This window comes from Castanea sativa, chromosome 8 (assembly GCF_040712315.1).
Source record: "Castanea sativa cultivar Marrone di Chiusa Pesio chromosome 8, ASM4071231v1".
NCBI lineage: Eukaryota > Viridiplantae > Streptophyta > Magnoliopsida > Fagales > Fagaceae > Castanea > Castanea sativa.
The window spans coordinates 44,403,599-44,421,441 of NC_134020.1; the positions used below are offsets into that span (position 1 = coordinate 44,403,599).

Consider the following 17,843-nt stretch of genomic DNA (forward strand, 5'->3'; position numbering starts at 1 on the left):
GCTCAGCCTCTCAGCTTTTAAGGGACAAAGACTACTGTTCATGCATTGTGCATGAACAGTAGCCACAACTTTTGACCAATTCAACCTTAAACGGTGCACCGTGTACTGTTTATGGACCTACAAACTTCACTTTTCAGCAACTTTTTCATTAAAAATGGGTCCTACGGCACTATTTACACATTTAAAAATTATTTTGCTGTAGTATTTTCAATTTTCAGTTTCAGCAAAATAAGTTTTATACAAACAGACCCTTAGTTAACATACCTAAAGGCCCATCAATATGTTGTGGTCATATTGAGTATTGGAGTTTGGTACATCTTGTTTTTATTAAGGTTTTAAACATGACCCATGATGGGCGAATAGTCACTATAAATATAATGCCCTTCTATATCGCTAAGGTTAGACAAAACCTTAGATCTCATTCTTTCTAGAGATTAGGGTGGCTCTCCCATCAAGAGCCGTCTTGAAAGGAGGAGCATGGTAAGAAAGATTTGCCTAGATTGTGTACCAAATGGGCAAGTGCAATTTTATTGTATCTGAAAATATAATTAAGGTTAGTTCATTGTCATAAATCCATTGATTATCTGTGTTCTATTACCTAGCATGAGTATGTCTTTAAAACTTACATTGCATGGAAGGCTGAGCCAGCCTACTTTCAGAAACTCCTAATTTCTTCCATGATATTGAATCCAAGAATGGTTTTCTTTTTCCAGAACACTGATATATAAGTGAAGCAAGTCTAAAACAATGTGCCCAGGGAGATGCAACCATCAATGCTACAAAATGAGAGAAGAATTTTCTGGGTTTATAATAAATGCATTCATTATTTAAGAATACAAAAGCAAGCTTGTATAAAATTTCAGGAAAATAAATAAAGAAAATAAGAATACAAAAACTGTACATTCTGATAGATTCAAGCCAAGCAAAATACACAAAATTTTGGGAGGAAAAATCAAAAATAAATATAGAAAGAATGAACTGCTTTATGTTCTTCTGGCTGATTGACTATAATAGTGTACATTTAACTATCTATCTGTAAATCATCACATTCCAAAGCTTCTCTGGTGCACAATGAAATTCCTTATCTCCTTTGGAAGTTAAGGAACTTGATGCCATAAGCAAAGACAAAGAAGAAGAGAAGGACCCAAGCAACATGGGCAATGACTACAGGGACAAGGAAATCATGGTCATAACCCAAAACTGTCTTAAGGAATGTATCTATAGGCTGTGGTGTTCCAAGAGTAATATCAATGTCAGTCTTCAAGTCCCCAAATTGAGATGCGAAAACACCATAGATTGTCCAAGCAACTGGGGAAGCCCAGTAGTACCACCTCCACCATATGGGGATCAGCTGCAATTATATAAAAATTAAGTGTTAAGATCTTTGTAACAAAACTCAAGAATCTTAGTTATAAACCAAATAACTACTATGCAATATGCATGGCAATGAAACTAAAGATTTGGTTTGGGGTTACATACCGGCCGAGGGATAAGGAAACCAGAGAACAAGTTCCAAAAGCTCAGGAAGAAGGACATAACAATTGCAGCAATCTGATGGCCCGGAGTCAGTGCAACAACCATCATCCCGTACATTGAGAAGTATGTAAAGCACATGAATATGAAGTAGTAGAAATACAAGAACTTGTCTACTTGCCAACTAAATCCGATCATCGAGTACAATAGAACAGAATACACAGACGTTTGGATAGCAACATAAATTGTCTCAATAGCCACCTGTAGCAATGCAGTCACCCATCAATACAATTATAGAATACATAAATAGCACCTTTGTAACTGAGAACAATTTCCAATCTCTTACCTGAGCAAACGCGTAAGGCAACTCTGAGTACATCCCTGCAGCTCTTTCACGGTAAAAGACTGTTCTCTCTACTGATACCACAGATTGCACAGCAGAAGCATTGGTTCCTCCAAGGAAAAGAACAGCAGCATAGGTAGCTCCCAGAAGATTAACCAAGTCCTGCTGTTTGTGTCTGTTGATAAGATACAATTAACTTCATATTAGTACCCAATTCCAGGAAAGAAACGGTGAGTAAGATGTTGTGTCTATCAGCTTTTTCCAAAAAATAGATAACATCTTCTTAGAGTGAATTTAGATGAATCATAAACACATGGGAACAAAAAGAAATTCTATTTAGAATGGAGAAATTTTGTCTTACATTTTGTCTCCTTTGCCCCAGAAGATAATACCAAATAGAATACCAATGACAGTTGTACTGAAGAACCGAATAGCATTGTACTGCGAGTTTCTCCAGTATGACCAGTGCTGCTTCCAGAAACAAGCCTTGCACTGAGTTGTAAAGCTCTGGGAGTACTGAGTGGGGAAGTAAAGATCATTGGAACCTGGTTCTGGAGTGCTTAGATTCTTGATTAGTTCCTGATTTCTCCTGAAAATTTGAAAAGAAAAATTATTGATAGATCAGTACACACGCAGATAGAGAGGAGGTGGCAACAGAAGAGAGATAAGAAGAAATAAATTGTCACATATTACTCACCTGTAGAGGTCAGAGTTGGCATAAACTTCTGCAAAATCAATGTCAAGTTGTCCCTCAACTGCAGTTGAGGTGACATCTAACATCCAGGTAGCAGGATTGTAACCTTCTTTGATCTTGGGAACCCCTTGGATAGCCTGCAAGAGGTCCTCAATATTAGTCAAACTTATAATTAGAGAATTGGAAGTACATGATTTATAATCCTTCAAAAACGACAATAATAGTTGCTGAATTAGATAGTATAATTCAAGCAGAGGAGTTGATTATTAACAAGTTTATACATTGATTTTTAGCAACTAAGAATTTTTAGTAGTGATACAATGGACTATTATAAGCTTCAACACAAACATGTTGGGAAGAAGCTTTGACTACAGCAAGAATTATCAGACTTAACAATTCTGGCAATGTTTGGTTGTAACTGGGTGTAATCAAAGCATGTAGGAAAAAAGGGGAACTCACCTCAAAATATTCAACAAGTTTGTGAGATCGGCGACCAAGAGGTCCGGCATAAATCACCTGTCCTCCTCTTTTCATCAAGAAGAGCTGAAAGCATAAACAATACAGAGGTCAAAAATAGAACATTTTAATGAAATAGTGTTCATACACGAAACATGTAATGAATTGAAAAAATTAATATTTGAATTATACCTCATCAAAAGCTTCAAAAATGTCAATGCTTGGTTGATGAATTGTGCAAACAACGGTTCTTCCTGTATCCACTGTGTTTCTTACAGTACGCATAACTATTGCAGCTGCTCTAGCATCGAGGCCTGATGTGGGCTCATCCATAAAGATGATGGAGGGGTTCGCAACCAACTCAACAGCAATGGTAAGCCTCTTTCTCTGCTCAGTTGAAAGACCATCCACTCCTGGAAGTCCAACTAGAGCATCCCTCAATGGGTGAAGCTCGACCAAATCCATAACTTCATCAACAAACATCTGTAAAAGAAAAACACAGTCAACTACATTGTTCATCTGATCCAATTTCTTATATTCAACACAAACTAGAGATTAATATAATTTTTGGTTTGATATACAATTATAACTTCAAAATTTTCAGATGGAAAGATTGGCTCATTGAAGGACAAAATTGCATATATTTATAGAAAACTGTGTTGAATTGCCAAAAGAAACAACTCTGGCCGATATGCAACATACCTTTCTTGTTTCCTTCTTTACATCTGAAGCAAGACGCAGCCAGGCAGAGTATACGAGAGATTCATAAACAGTAACATATGGCGAATGGATGTCATTCTGCTCACAATAACCACTGACCCGAGCAAATGTGGCTTGGTTCTTTGGGTAACCAGAAATGCTAATGCTTCCTTCAATATATCCACCAGTCTTCCTCCCTGCTAAAACATCCATCAGGGTAGTCTTTCCAGCTCCACTGACACCAACTAATGCTGTCAGTACGCCTGGTTTGAAAGCACCACTGACATCTCTTAGCAGCTGCAGTCGGGTCTCATCAACCCCTTGGGTCTTCATTTCCTAAAATGAACAATAGAAATTGTTACCAAGAAAATTATCTCCAATCCATGATCTGTATTGGGTATCATATATGCAGGGCTCAAATTGAAGTGTTTAATTTATTATCCATTGCAAAACTCAATTGATTTATGAAAATTCCAAATAAGTGTCTATTTTCCATTTTTTTTATTTTTGTGTTTCTTTAAATGTGAAGGAGATCATTTTGATACATAGATTACTGGAAAAAGCAACTTACTGCAGGCATATCCACATAGTAATTCACATGGTTGAAAGCAAGTGAAAGTGGCTGGAAGGGCAAAACCATTCCTCGATTAGATTGAACTGAGCTGGTACCTTGAGCATTTCTGTTACCTGTAATGGTGATATACATTAGACTTGTAAAATAACGTGATGGTAGAGCTATTAATTTAAATGTAAGGCTTATGCTGTAGAATTGGTACTACAGCGCTATGATATGGATGAAGATGGTGCAATTGGTAAATAGGATTTTTTTTTTTCTTGCTAACATCATGTTCAATGCCCCAGCAGTAGTGAAGAGATGGGATGGGGTTGGCAAAAATTTTAGGCCTTCTTTCCTTTTTGTTTAATTAATAATCTATGACATTTATGTCAAATAGACTCCATCAAATGTCTCACAGACATGCCATCTTGTATAAAAGTTCATATATCTAAAGTTAAGATCCAGAAGAAAGTCTAACATCACTTACCTTCTGAATTGGATGTTAATTGCCGCCTAGGATTGCTTTCAGAGACATCCTCCACAATCACAGCTTTAGTTTCACCAAGAGCTGAAATTGAGTTCAAAGGAAACAGTAAACAGTCAACACATGGATCTCATTGCCATTGGTAAAACAAACATAAGAAATGAAAAATATTCACTTACGATTTAAGAATGTCAGTGCTGCAATGAAAAGAACATTGAAAAGAAGAGAAAACCCGAAGAGTGCTCCTACACAAATCCAATACCAACGTTCCTCTGTAAACAGGCCTCGTTCCGCTAGAAGGGTCTTTCCTACTGTTCCTGCACCGTTATTGACAGGCTGTACCAAAGAAATCACTATGATATTAGCAAATCTCAGCGAGTGCAGACTTAAATTTATCAAATCTTTTTTTTTTTTTTTAATGTTAACAAACTCTACATTCCAATACAATTATATGGGGTTAACTAAATTGAGAAGATAAAAATTTACTGCAAATTATAGGACTTTTCTATCCTTTAACAGAACTTACAGCGCTCCATCTGTCATCAAGAAACTCATTGATAGCAATTGCATTTTGTCCATACATCATAGGAGAAATGTAGTAGCCCCATATCATCCACGGCTGAATGTCATCTACAGGCCAAGATGAGAATGGATTTTTTAAATATCTTGGAACATATGCAAAATCCAGCAGTTTGTCAATGTATTGTACAGGATTCACATCAGTCCACGTATTAGATTGGTATATGCAACATATTACTTTGATAACAAAGTACCCTTAATAGTGAATAGAGAAAATTTTCTAACCTTTGGAAACAATGAATCCTCCGAGCACAAACACCAATAGTAATGTAAAAATACCAAGCGTGTTTGCAACAACCTGTGTTCTTCCAAGGGCTGCAATGAAACGGAAGAGGGAGAGTGCCATCTGATGTATGCCAAAGAAAGCCAAAAACTGTTTGAAGAACCTGAACATAGAGGACATATGTCAAAAGAAGAATGTTTCATTTTTCAAACTATCAGATTCCAACTTTCATTAAGCATCAAAAAGCTTGCACTATGAAATTGATACGAGAAGAGAAATTTAGTACTTACCTACTGGGAGAAGGTGCAAACCCAATGGTGTAATATGTAAGAATGATCCAAATACCAGATTCCAAAAGTGAAACTGGAATTCTCAGGACCCAAATGGGGAGTGCAAAAGCCCATGCAGGGAAGAATAAGAAATCCCTCTGTTTAAAGAACACAGGAAGCATGAATAATGTCATTGCAAGTTCTGTCATCCCATTAAACATGACATTAATGAGACTGAAAAATAGAGCTCCCCAAAATTTTGCTGAATCCTCTAATGAGCCAGCTTTCATTTCTGTTCTCAAGAACACAGTCAATGCAATTGTAGCCATGATTGTTATCTGAGTAGTCTTAAATATGTACACAAAGGAGTTGTGCTTCATCAGAAGCCATTCCCTTGAGAAACAAGCCTTGAAGAGTTCCATGTTGGAAATCCCATACTTTTCTGTCACCAAAGCGGCAGGATGGGCTCTGGATTTATCATAAGGAACTCTTAAATCTTCCAAAATCTGTTGGCCAATGTGAAATGAGTTGAAGGCCCTTACAAAATCAGGTGCTGAGATATATCTGTAAGGTTGGTTCTTTCTAAACCAGTATTGTTCTTGGTCCTTCTTGGAAGTTACTTCCTGCAGAAAGTCTGCAGCCCCTTTCCTCTCTGGACATTTGAAGCCCATATGTTCAAAGAACTCAAGAATATTCTCACGCGGACCTTGGTAGACAATCTGACCCTCAGAAAGAAGGATAATATCATCAAAAAGATCAAATGTCTCAGGTGCAGGCTGTAAGAGAGAGATAACCATGGTGACATCCATGATATGAACCATCTGCCTCATGAACCTGACAATCTGAAATGTGGTGGAGCTGTCCAGCCCTGTTGATATTTCATCCATGAAAAATGCTTTTGCTGGTCCAACCAACATTTCACCTGCACTCAGAACAAACACTGTCAGTTTCAATCCACAATAACCCTAATAGAAGAAGATTACAAATTCACACAAATCAAATTGACAGAACAGGTTTCTTAGATGTAACAAATCACCAAGGAAATGTTAACATCTAAGATTGTTAAAATAATGGTTAAATAATTCAAATTCACCATTTTCTAATAGCTTAAGTTTTTGGGACAATTGGTAATATATCATGTATCAGAGTAGGTAGTCCAATAAAAACATATCTACACTCTACCTCCCTTTTACCATTCCTTCTAACTTAAACTTTTGAGACAACTAATAATTTATCTTTACCGAAATTTTTTTATCGTAAATTTCCAAATACGGAGAACGAAACTAACACCTTTGTACAGTATAATATGGGAGACTTCCTAATGAAGAAAACTGATATAAAAAAAATGTTCTGCTTTGATGTCATCCCTAATAATTTTCTTTTATTTTACTAACACATACCAGTAGTTACACGCTTCTTCTGACCACCAGAAATACCCCTTCTCATGTCATTTCCCACCATGGTATCAGCACAGATATCCAACCCAAGTATCTGTTGGAAGCCCGAAGAAGTTAGACTAGTTATATAACATAAGGGGGGTTGGGAAAAAAAACATAGAAAAAGAAAAGGCAAGGAACCAACAATCTAGGAATTAGGAAATTAACCTTGAGAACATAATCTGTGATCAAACTTGTCTCTTGTCCGGCCATAGCTGTGGCTTTCATGAAGGCATCAATCTCAGGATCAGGTTTAATTCCTGCTTCTTTCTCTCTTCTAGATAATTCTAACAGCATTTCATACCTGGTTCCAACTCCTAGGCAACGTCCAGAGAAATCCAATGTCTCACGTACAGTCATCTCACCATAATGGAGATCATGTTGGCTAATATAAGCACAGGTTCTTTGAGGTACAAATTCTTTAAATTCATGACCACAGTAGGTGACTTTTCCAGTTACCTGTTCATTACCCCAATTCATCAATACATGTGAAAACCGATTGACTTTGCAAGTGTCAATAGAAAACACATAAAAAAAAAACTAGGATAAGATAACAAACAAACCCTTAAATCATCTCCCAGTTTCCCAGCAAGTCCTTGTAGCAGTGTTGTTTTCCCTGACCCAGGAGGCCCAAGAAGCAGTGTCATCCTGGAAATGGAAAAAATTAATTAAAGCTCATGAAGTAAGTTCAGAAAACACAAAATTAAACATTAGCAAGTGAAAATAAGTAGTAGTAGTAATAATAAGAGGGAAAAAAATTTGTGTGTAACAATAAAGATTTTTATGTGCTTTTAGTCCCACAACATCTGCACAATTCATTATCATACCTTGATGATCTGACTATGCCGCTCACATCTTGTAGAATCTTGACAACTTTTTTCTTTGATGGAGAGAGCCCAATCATTCCAAGAGCAGACTATTCACATTATAAATTAAAATGTTAAGTGAAAAATCCTTAAAATTCATTACCAAAAGACTAGAATAAATGAAGAAAGTACCTCAATTGCATTCATGGAGGAATTAAGCAGAGTTGGAAGTGCTCTGGTCCCAACATATGCATCTCCTTCAACTGACAAATTCTGAATTCTAACTTCAATCTTTGGGATTTCTATTCCTACCCTGTTTCCAACAAAATTTAAAAGTTAACAATTTTCTTAAAACAAAAACAGAGATGTAAAATTACAAGCTTCAATACTTCAATTTCTTTACTTTTCCTACCATTTTTTAACAACCAAACAAGGCAAAAGAATGAACAACTCTTATTTTGTTGCTCGTTCTAGAACTATTTTCCACACCTGGGTCAGTGTTACTCTATTTTTGTAAAACCAAAGCAACCATAAACCACTAGACCAACTTTTTCTTAATATTATAGTACTTAAATCACTTCTAAATGAATTAACAACCATGTACAATAAAGAATGAAGATAGAATTTGCAAACCTGTCAGTTCTGTTCCTGAGCCTCCTGAGGAACTTTTCATTATCCTCTTCAACAACCTTAAGAATGCTCTCCATCAACTGCTTCTTATCTTGACTGCCAAGCTTTGTGACATCAACTTCACCATGCACCACCCTCCCATTGCTCATCACTTGCTTCAGCATCCCTGTCCTCACTCTATCATAAGTAGGAAGCCTCTCTATCGCCGCCCACTTCAACTCCTCTTCATCATTCACCACCTGCCGTCCGCTCCTCTGAAACACATCCGGCTCATGCCACATTTCCCTCACACTCGTGGACCGCCAACTCCTCCTACTACTCGACTGCCTTGACAAGTCATCTCCGGCGAATGCAGCCGCCGCCATGTTTATAAGTCCCTCTAGTCACCAATACTTCAAACACTATGCTATATTAAAACTTTCCCACGATTTTTTTCGTTGTAACAAGCCTTTTTTTTTCTTGTTGCGAGTTCACCAAAAAAAAATGAAATGAATCTATGTATTGTTCTTCAATCTTTCTACGCGTTGAATTTTTGTGTATGTTCGGTACGTGAGAAAACGTAGAGAAAGAGAGAGAGAGAGAGAGTTAAGTTGTGAGGAAGTGTTGAAGAGTTCTATTTATAGTAGAAGAAGAAGAGGGAGGTATTTTCTACTATATTATATTATTTTTTTTTTTTGTTTATTTATGTTTTTTTTGTGTTGGTCAAAGTGGGCGTACTATACAACTGTGACAACCGTGGATGAAATAATATGAACGTTGAAAGTTGGAATCCCACGTTACCCTACATTTCTTATTCTCATTTTATTTTTAGGATATTTGTTAAAAATATCCTAAATTATAATTATAATTATAATAAATCCCATGTTACCTTACACTTTTATAATTATAATATTATTTTAACTTAACATAATATTATAATTATAAAAGTATTACCTTTACTATATTTTTAAAACATTTGCAAAATATATTTTAAATAGTAAATTATTATTTGCTCTAAATTCTAACTTAAAATGCGCTACTGAAATTGCTTTTTTTATTTACCAATAACAATTTGTCACAATAAATTGTCAAAATGTTATAAATATATATTATTTTTCGTATAATTTTATATATATATATATATATTTATTTATTTATTGAGAATCACTCCTATAATTATAGGACAGAAAGTTTCGTTGATATGAAGATTTTTAGTATTATATTTTATTATATAAACGGAGCATATTGTTCGCATTGTGAGTACTATTTTTTTAGTGTTTTTTACTTTTTGGTCTTTTTTTTTTTTTTTTGGTGTATTAAATATTGCGAAGCGTGTGTGAGTACAGTTGGGAAGGTCCAATGAGTGTTGTATTTTTCTGACCAAAGTGGGACGGAAAGAAATATTAGGATGCTTCTATCGAAGGACAAAATTGTTTTTGTGTTAGATCCACGCAAGGTTAGACCGACGCTTCTATTGGCTACTTCCGTGGGTCGCTTATTGCCAACACGCCTTCCGTACCCTCCTTAATAATATATTAATAAGTTTAATTCTTAAGTATTGTTGTTTACATTATGCTATATGAATTTTTCCTCATAAAATGAAAATGTATTTTTTGTTAAGTAATCACATGGCTTAATTTTAAGTAGAGTACCTAAGGAACAACATTTAAAGTATTATATCTAAATTTTGTCTATATTGATAATATACTATATTACACCTTTAGAACTACTAATACAATTATGGGCAAAATTTGTCAAACAGTATAATATTGGGAAAATTTTAGGCGAATGACATGCGTTCAAATTTTATTAGTTAGTTAGACTGTTTTTTGAAAATCGAGTACAGCAAAATCGACTTCCTTTTTTATCCATCTCAGTGCTAATTTTCGATAGAAAGTCAGGTATATTAAACTCGATTTTGGCAATTTTGGCTGGAAGTCGATTTTACTATATTCGATTTTAAAAAAAAAGTCCAACTAACTAATAAACTTTGAACGCATGCCATTCGTCTAAATTTTTTTCAGAATTATACTGTTTGGCAAATTTTGCCTACAATCATGAGGCTAGTTTCAAAAAATGAAAAAATATTACCCATTTATTTTGTAGCAAAAAAAAATTGTGTTTTTATTTTATATTAATTTTTATTTTGAGAATTTAATTTATAAATAAATAAAATAATTTAAAAATTAACAGGAAAGTAGTCCTATTTTTTAGGTAATATTTTAATAGGGGTTAGAGTTGTATTTTTACCAGATTATCCTTTAATTTTTTCTCTAAGAGCATTTTCTAACCAACAAAAATGAGGACACCAAACTGAGAAAGCTCTTAAATAGTACTCGTATAGATAATATTTTAAGATTGGATAGTTCTAGTCTTACTGATATAATAATAATATCAAACAATAATTAATAAAGGGCAACGAGTAATGCAAAAAGGACTTATTCCACTTCTTCTTCTTCTTTTTTAAGATTTATTGTGTTTGCCTAAAGACTTAATCCACGAATTGTATTTTTTTTCCTTTTAGTTTTTGCTAAAAGAATTACTCCACCATATATCTAGGGATTGTTAGCATCAGTTTTTTCACTTTTAATAAATTCTAACTAACTCAATAATTTGTTAAAAAAATAAATTCTCAAATAGGAGAGAATTAGTCAATTCTCTTTGAATCAAACCTAACGTTAGTGAGACAGATCAGTTAGTAATTTTTTTTTTTTTATGGGAAGTTAGTAATTTAGTAAAAAATGGGGGTAAATACGGTTAGTTATACCCAAAAAAATATATCAATTCTTATAATGATAAAGAGTAATTATTGTATATGGACTCAATAAAAATAAAGGACATCATAGATTTCAAATTAGATGGTCAAAATAAAAATTACTTCCAAATATTTAATAAAAATGAGAATTATTTTATTTTCCTTCATCTTTAACGCAAGTGATAAATAGATTGGATCAAAATGAGTATTACATTCAATCCTTGCCTTTTTGGGGGGAGTGTATAAAAAATAAAAAAAATAAAAAGTAGGGAAACGTTAATATATCCTATTTTGCAAGTTTGACTTTGCAAAACTTGACCGAAAAAAAAGGAGCGCAGGAATGGGTGCGTAAATGACTTTGGGGGACTTCCATTTCCATTTTCCGTGTATGAACGGTGGTGCAAAACCAAACTACTACTTTCAACGCCTTCTAGAAAAACAAAGCCAGAGAAGACAAATTTCTTGATTGGCTACTCTTCCAACTAGCTAGGCAACTTCATCGATCACACCCCCAACCCCAATTTTACTTTCATCGATCGATGGCAAATGTACAAAGGATCAAAGATTGAAAAGCTCGCATGAAAGGCTGCGATTCTCAATCTATAATTAATTTTGTGGGTCCAATTCATCCACTTGATTTTTTTTTTTTTTTTTTTGGTTGGGATCCCTATGACAGCTCAAAATATGTCTTGCATGTAAATATCTTTTTCAGTCTTAAAGGTCATGCATTAAAGATAAGACAACTTCACATGCAGATAATTTAAAAAGTTATTTGATAGGAGTATTTAAATAACAGATTTTGTTATTTAAACATCACTTCACATATTTTTTATAATACTTTTTTGTTCGCATGTATTTTTAAAAAATTTAAATAATGTTTCTAGAACAGTATTACAAAACCGCACTTAAAATACAAAAAAATTGTTGAAGCGATACAGCTTTTCTAACCAGAGCATCAACACAAGCATTCATCTCCCTATAGTAGTGTTGAATTTAGGGTAGCTTATTCAGGTTGTTCCTGAAATTATCAATAATAAGTTCACGGTCTGCAAAAGATACATCATTGTTTGATGGAAGGTGGATCACGAATTTAGCATCAAGCTCAATTGCAACAGCTTGGAAATTTCTAGCCCTCTTTAGTCGTTTACAATAGAGGGAAATGGAACCAAGAAAGAAGGAAATGTGGTTTATAATCCCTATATTCGCATGCAAAATAATGATTATCTAATCAAGTTAATTAGTTCATCTTTACGGAAAATAAATAAATTTCATAGGTAATATTTCTACAAGATAAAAATAAAAAATGCTAACACTAAAATTCTGTTTTTAGTTTCCATCATTCATCACTCAAATTTTTGAGTTTTGAGTGATGTAAACATCACCCAAAAACTAAGTTAAACAAGATTTTTTCGGTGAGATTCACGCGTTTTGGAAACTCAGTGATGAAAACTGAGTGATATCACTCAAAATCATGGCGATCCAAACAAGCCTTAAGCTCCCCAATCTTTGCACATTTCCTCTCCAGTCCATCATCTCCACTTAAAAAGACTCACACATCATGTCTATAGATCCTCCTACAAATTCGAACCTACTTATACCACTTTCTCCAGTACACTCCTTACAAGAGAAATGCCTAAAATTCGTGGAAATACAATCAACTTTAGAGCACTATATAAACACCTGATTTTCTCCATTCTAAAATATGAGTAAAATTCTATTACTCTCACACTTCTAGAGCTCTTAGAGATTATTATGAGGTACTAACTCAAGCATTAGAGAGTCGTTGGCTAATAAACTAGCCTCACTCTATATATTGAACAATATATAACACTTTTTTTAGGAAAAAATATGTAACACAAAATTTCAAGTAACTTTTTGATTGAGTAATGTAATGTAGGTGTGGGATGGTTGATAAACTTTTTCAATAAGATCTCAAGTTTTTAACAAAGTCTCTAGTGAAGTGAGGAAAAAAAGAACTTTACTACCTATATGTAAAAACAAAGGAGATGGTTTAAACTTTAAACGATCAAAATTACCATGCAATTAGAAGAGCATTTGCATTTTTTTTTTAAAAAGAAAACCATCGTTTTTCTCCCCCAAAAAAAAAAAAAAAAAAAAAAACCATCGTGGACCGTTGTCCTTGTGAGTAACTCCTGGTTTATAAACTTTAGGTGACGTAGGGGGAAGATTACATAATCATAAATTGTCTCCAGACTTGGAATCTAGGTCCATGGAAGGTTTTTCTCATTAAAAAAAAAAGGTCCATAGAAGGAAGAATAATTTGGACATTCACTTCAATTTCAGTATATCAATTCTAGAAAGTAATCGGCTTAAAATGCCCAGTGTCCCCTCAACAACAAGTTTTGCAAAAAAATTCAAACATTAAGCAATGTTTATTTTTTTTAATTGATTTTAAGCTTGTTGCTTTTTATTTTTTAGGCCAAAATATCAGTGAGTCTATTTTTAATGTATATAGGCCAAATTTAATTCCAAATTTTTTATAGGCCGAATTCAACTTTAAATCATTTATTTTACCACAACCGACTTTATTAGTTGATTTAACAATTTACAAGCTATCACTTCATTTAAAATTTTAAGTAACATGATAATCACATCCCTTTAAATTTGTAAAATTTAATTTAAACTACAAAATAGATTCATTTCAAATGAAATGATTATTTCAAAGGACGAATATGATTCTTGTACAGTTGTACATATGTTTCTTTTGTTTTTACTATGGGGGGGAAATGCCGTGGACCATGATTATTACTTATTTATTGTGAGTCTACTTGCTACTGGTTTGAAAATTTCAGGGGCAAAAAAAAAAACATACATATATATATATATATAGGGCAAAAAAAAAACATATATATATATATATATATATGCGCGCGCGTGTATGTATATATTCCGGTCTAGAAACATTGATTGTCCCAGGTCAAGGAGAAAATAAATATATAAAATATATCACGGAGCCATTTTTTTCACACTAAACACAGAGTCATAAAAACTTATTTTATTATCACCATACTATTTTAATTTTTTTTTTTTGACCAACCATACTATTTTAATTGTAATCACTAAGCAAGTGACGGTGGGAACACATGCAATTGCTTCAAAATTCCCCATTAGAATTTTACATTTATTTAAAGGAAAGATGCTATTACACCAACTTTGACCTGGAAAATCAATAACTTAGCCGAAACCCATTATTTACTATTAAGCCCAATCTAGAAGGTCTTTGTTTTGCTCTTTGCCTTTGTGGTTTGCACCGCGTTGTCATTGGTTGACTAGGTTCCAGTTTGGGCAGGGCCATTTTCGGAATACCCACCTCACTTGCTATACCGTAAGCTCTCTTCTTTGATTATTGTATGATATATATTATATGGTACTTAATCAAGAGCTCAAATATTTTTATCAAGTCAACAAAGGCTAAACCTTAGAGCTCTACTCTGTCCAAGTGATTTTGTCAAAGAAACACTGAGATGAACCTAAAATTCAGATAAAACTTCATTAAAAATAAATATATTTGTTATCATAGCTTCCTTATGTAGCAACTTTAACCAACCTGACCCGGCAAGTGCAGTATATGCTTATTTTTTGAAGCATTGAAGCTCAAACACAAAGTAACTTGAATTGTTCAAATAATGGAAAAGTACAAGCCTAAAAATAGGAGGTCAAGTTAAGCTTCTATCTAGTGTTCATGTGCACTGGATGAGACACTGAGTCGACACATGGCCACTTTAGAATGCGTGCCATACATGTGTCTTCTTTAAAATACGCACAAGAGTATCAGAAGTAAGCTAAATCCTAAGAGGTCATGTTTTTATGATAATAAAGCTTATCCCATTTAAATAGCAACATGCTGAAAATATCTAACATGGAGATATCCCTATCCTTGATTCTGGGAGTTTTGAGATATCTTTAAGCAACTGATTAACTTATCAAAGTTTGTTAATTATGAAAAAATAGCAAACTTGCTTCTTTAAAAGAAGTTCATTTTAAGTGCAAGATGTATTTCGTTTTGATGTAGACAAGCACTCTGTGATGCATGCAACTGATGCAAGGACTTTTGGTTGCAAGACCAGAATTTTCTCAATAATTATGGATTGGAGAAATTTTTTAACCAGCTCAGCTAACAAACTTTACTCTTATACACAGACTTACTTCTTCAAGTATATCATTTAGATATAGACAGGCAGTGAGTGCATTCAAGGACTTCTTTTGCCTACAAGATCAGGCATTTTTCTTGATATATATATATAATATAAAAAAAATCATCGATTTATGGAGTAACGTCATGATCTCATTCTCCCCTTATTGTTTATGAACCCAAAAGAAAGAACAAAAAGAAATACTATTCAAGGCCAAGGGCATTTCTCACTTCATCATGAACCAAGAAAGCTGAAGTAGAAAATATACTAGTAAAAAGAACAAAAATGTAAAGAAATACTATTCAAGGTCAAGGGCATTTCTCACTTCATCATGAACCGAGAAAGCTGAAGACTGAAGTAGAAAATATGCTGGTAAAAAGAACAAAAATGTAAAGGAGTGATAGCAAAAACTAAAACTATAATGCATACAACTAGAATAACAGGAAAGATGTTATTCATCAATATTCATAAGCAATTACCAATAAATTTCAAAATTTTATTTCTCCTAGCCCAGCAACCAAGTGAACATTATCTTAATTAACATGTCCATAAGCATCATCTAGCATGAGGCATGAGCAATCAACATCAATTTGTATCATGCAATTTCCTGTCTAGTGTTCATGTGCACTAGACTAGACTTTGAATCGACACATGGTTGCTTTGGGATACGTGTCATATATATGTCTTTTGTAGCACACAAGAGCACTGGAGATAAGCTAAGTCCTAAGAGGTTATATTTTTATGATTATAAAGCTTGTCCTATTAAAATAACAACATGCTGAAAATGTTTAATGTGGAGATATCCCTATCCTTGATTCTGGGAGTTTTGAGATATTTTTAAGCAATTGATTAACTTATCAAAGTTTGTTAATTGTGAAACAAGACCAAACTTGCTTTTTTAAAAGGACGTCATTTTGAGTGCAAAATGTAGATCATTTTGATGTAGACAATGTGACAATGCATGCAAGGACTTTTGGTTGCAAGACCATAATTTTTATCAATAATTATGGATTGGAGAAATTTTTTAAACCAGCTCAACTAACAAACTTTGCCAACTCTTATACACAGACTCACTTACTTCTTCAAGTATATCATTTTAATAAAGACAGGCACTGAGTGCATTCAAGGACTTCTTTTGCCTACAAGATCAGGCATTTTTACAGATAAACAAAAATCATGGATTTATGGAGCAACGTCATGATCTCATTCTCCACTTATTGTTTATGAACCCCAAAAAAAAAAGGACAAAAAGAAATACTATTCAAGGTCAAGGGCATTTCTCACTTCATCATGAACCAAGAAAGCTGAAGTAGAAAATATGCTGGTAATTAGAACAAAAATGTAAAGGAGTGATAGCAAAAACAAAAACTATAATGCATACAACTAGAATAAGAGAAAAGATGTTATTCAACAATATTCATAAGCAATTACCAATAAATTTCAAAATTTTATTTCTCCTAGCCCAGCAACCAAGTGAACATTATCTTAATTAACATGTCCATAAGCATCATCTAGCATGAGGCATGAGCAATCAACATCAATCTGTATCATGCAATTTCCTATTCTATCACACCATGGAATAGTAGACGTCCATGCAAGGCTATGCATGCAAGTAGACGCAATTCTCTTCTAGACGTTGAAGATGTCCAAAGTCCAAACTGTGACCACACTACTCATGCCAATCCTAAAAATTGGACTGATCAAATTGCCAACAGAATAATTGTCCAAAATTGTCAGCTGTTCATACAGGCGGGTCTATTTGATTATTGCAGAAATTGGCAACCCCTAGACGACCACACCCTCACACCAAAATTTCAAACATAAAAAATGATATGAAATTTGTATATTAATCTGTCTCCTAATTCTTTCTTTCACAACATGCCATGGAAAGGACTAAGGAGGCAACTTTGAAAATAAAGGCAAGGATGCCCATATTTCAGCTTCAAAATGTCAACCGTAAGCATTACTCTCTCCACAGAATCTTTACTTTGTCACTAATATTTTGGCTTAGATAATTGACCCACTTAATGCAAAGTGAACCAATCCGCAGGATAGGTTACCTCAAGTCTAGCCCCATTGATAGTGGGAAAAAGTGGATACTTAGCAAGTTATAACAACCAACTATGAGGCATCCATATCTCTTAATCCCCTTATTCCAAGCTAATCAAAACAGAAAGGCTTGAGTGACAATGACCCAACACTTGACTAGGGCTAAACCAATCCTCCCAAGCCCCCACACCGAGAAAAAAAGGCGCACAAACAAAATTGATTGGGGACTGAGACAGGTTAGTGATAAATGCAATAACA

General features: G+C 34.0%; 1 protein-coding gene across 1 annotated transcript; it reads right to left on the reverse strand.

Annotated features, from left to right (window-relative positions):
* Positions 1-795: 795 nt before the first annotated feature.
* On the reverse strand, positions 796-9,233 carry LOC142606900 (pleiotropic drug resistance protein 2-like). The gene is made up of 20 exons (XM_075778267.1): positions 8,652-9,233; positions 8,211-8,331; positions 8,040-8,128; positions 7,776-7,860; positions 7,381-7,671; positions 7,177-7,267; positions 5,798-6,698; positions 5,510-5,670; positions 5,232-5,335; positions 4,885-5,041; positions 4,709-4,789; positions 4,237-4,352; positions 3,669-4,001; positions 3,159-3,449; positions 2,970-3,053; positions 2,514-2,647; positions 2,178-2,405; positions 1,820-1,991; positions 1,480-1,734; positions 796-1,351 (listed from the first exon to the last, which is right to left on the reverse strand). Exons 1-20 carry the CDS (start codon positions 9,011-9,013, stop codon positions 1,082-1,084), a joined length of 4,326 nt encoding a protein of 1,441 aa, XP_075634382.1. The 5' UTR covers positions 9,014-9,233; the 3' UTR covers positions 796-1,081.
* Positions 9,234-17,843: the final 8,610 nt, after the last annotated feature.

Bases quoted from the DNA above. Each gene is read 5' to 3' on its own strand.
- LOC142606900 (XM_075778267.1), bottom strand. From the start codon at position 9,013: ATGGCGGCGGCTGCATTCGCCGGAGATGACTTGTCAAGGCAGTCGAGT. The intron at 5,671-5,797 runs GTAAGTACTAAA...CTCTATGTTCAG, and splicing joins TTTGCACCTTCTCCCAGTAG to GTTCTTCAAACAGTTTTTGG. The intron at 4,790-4,884 runs GTAAGTGAATAT...ACTCAATTTCAG, and splicing joins AGCACTGACATTCTTAAATC to CTCTTGGTGAAACTAAAGCT.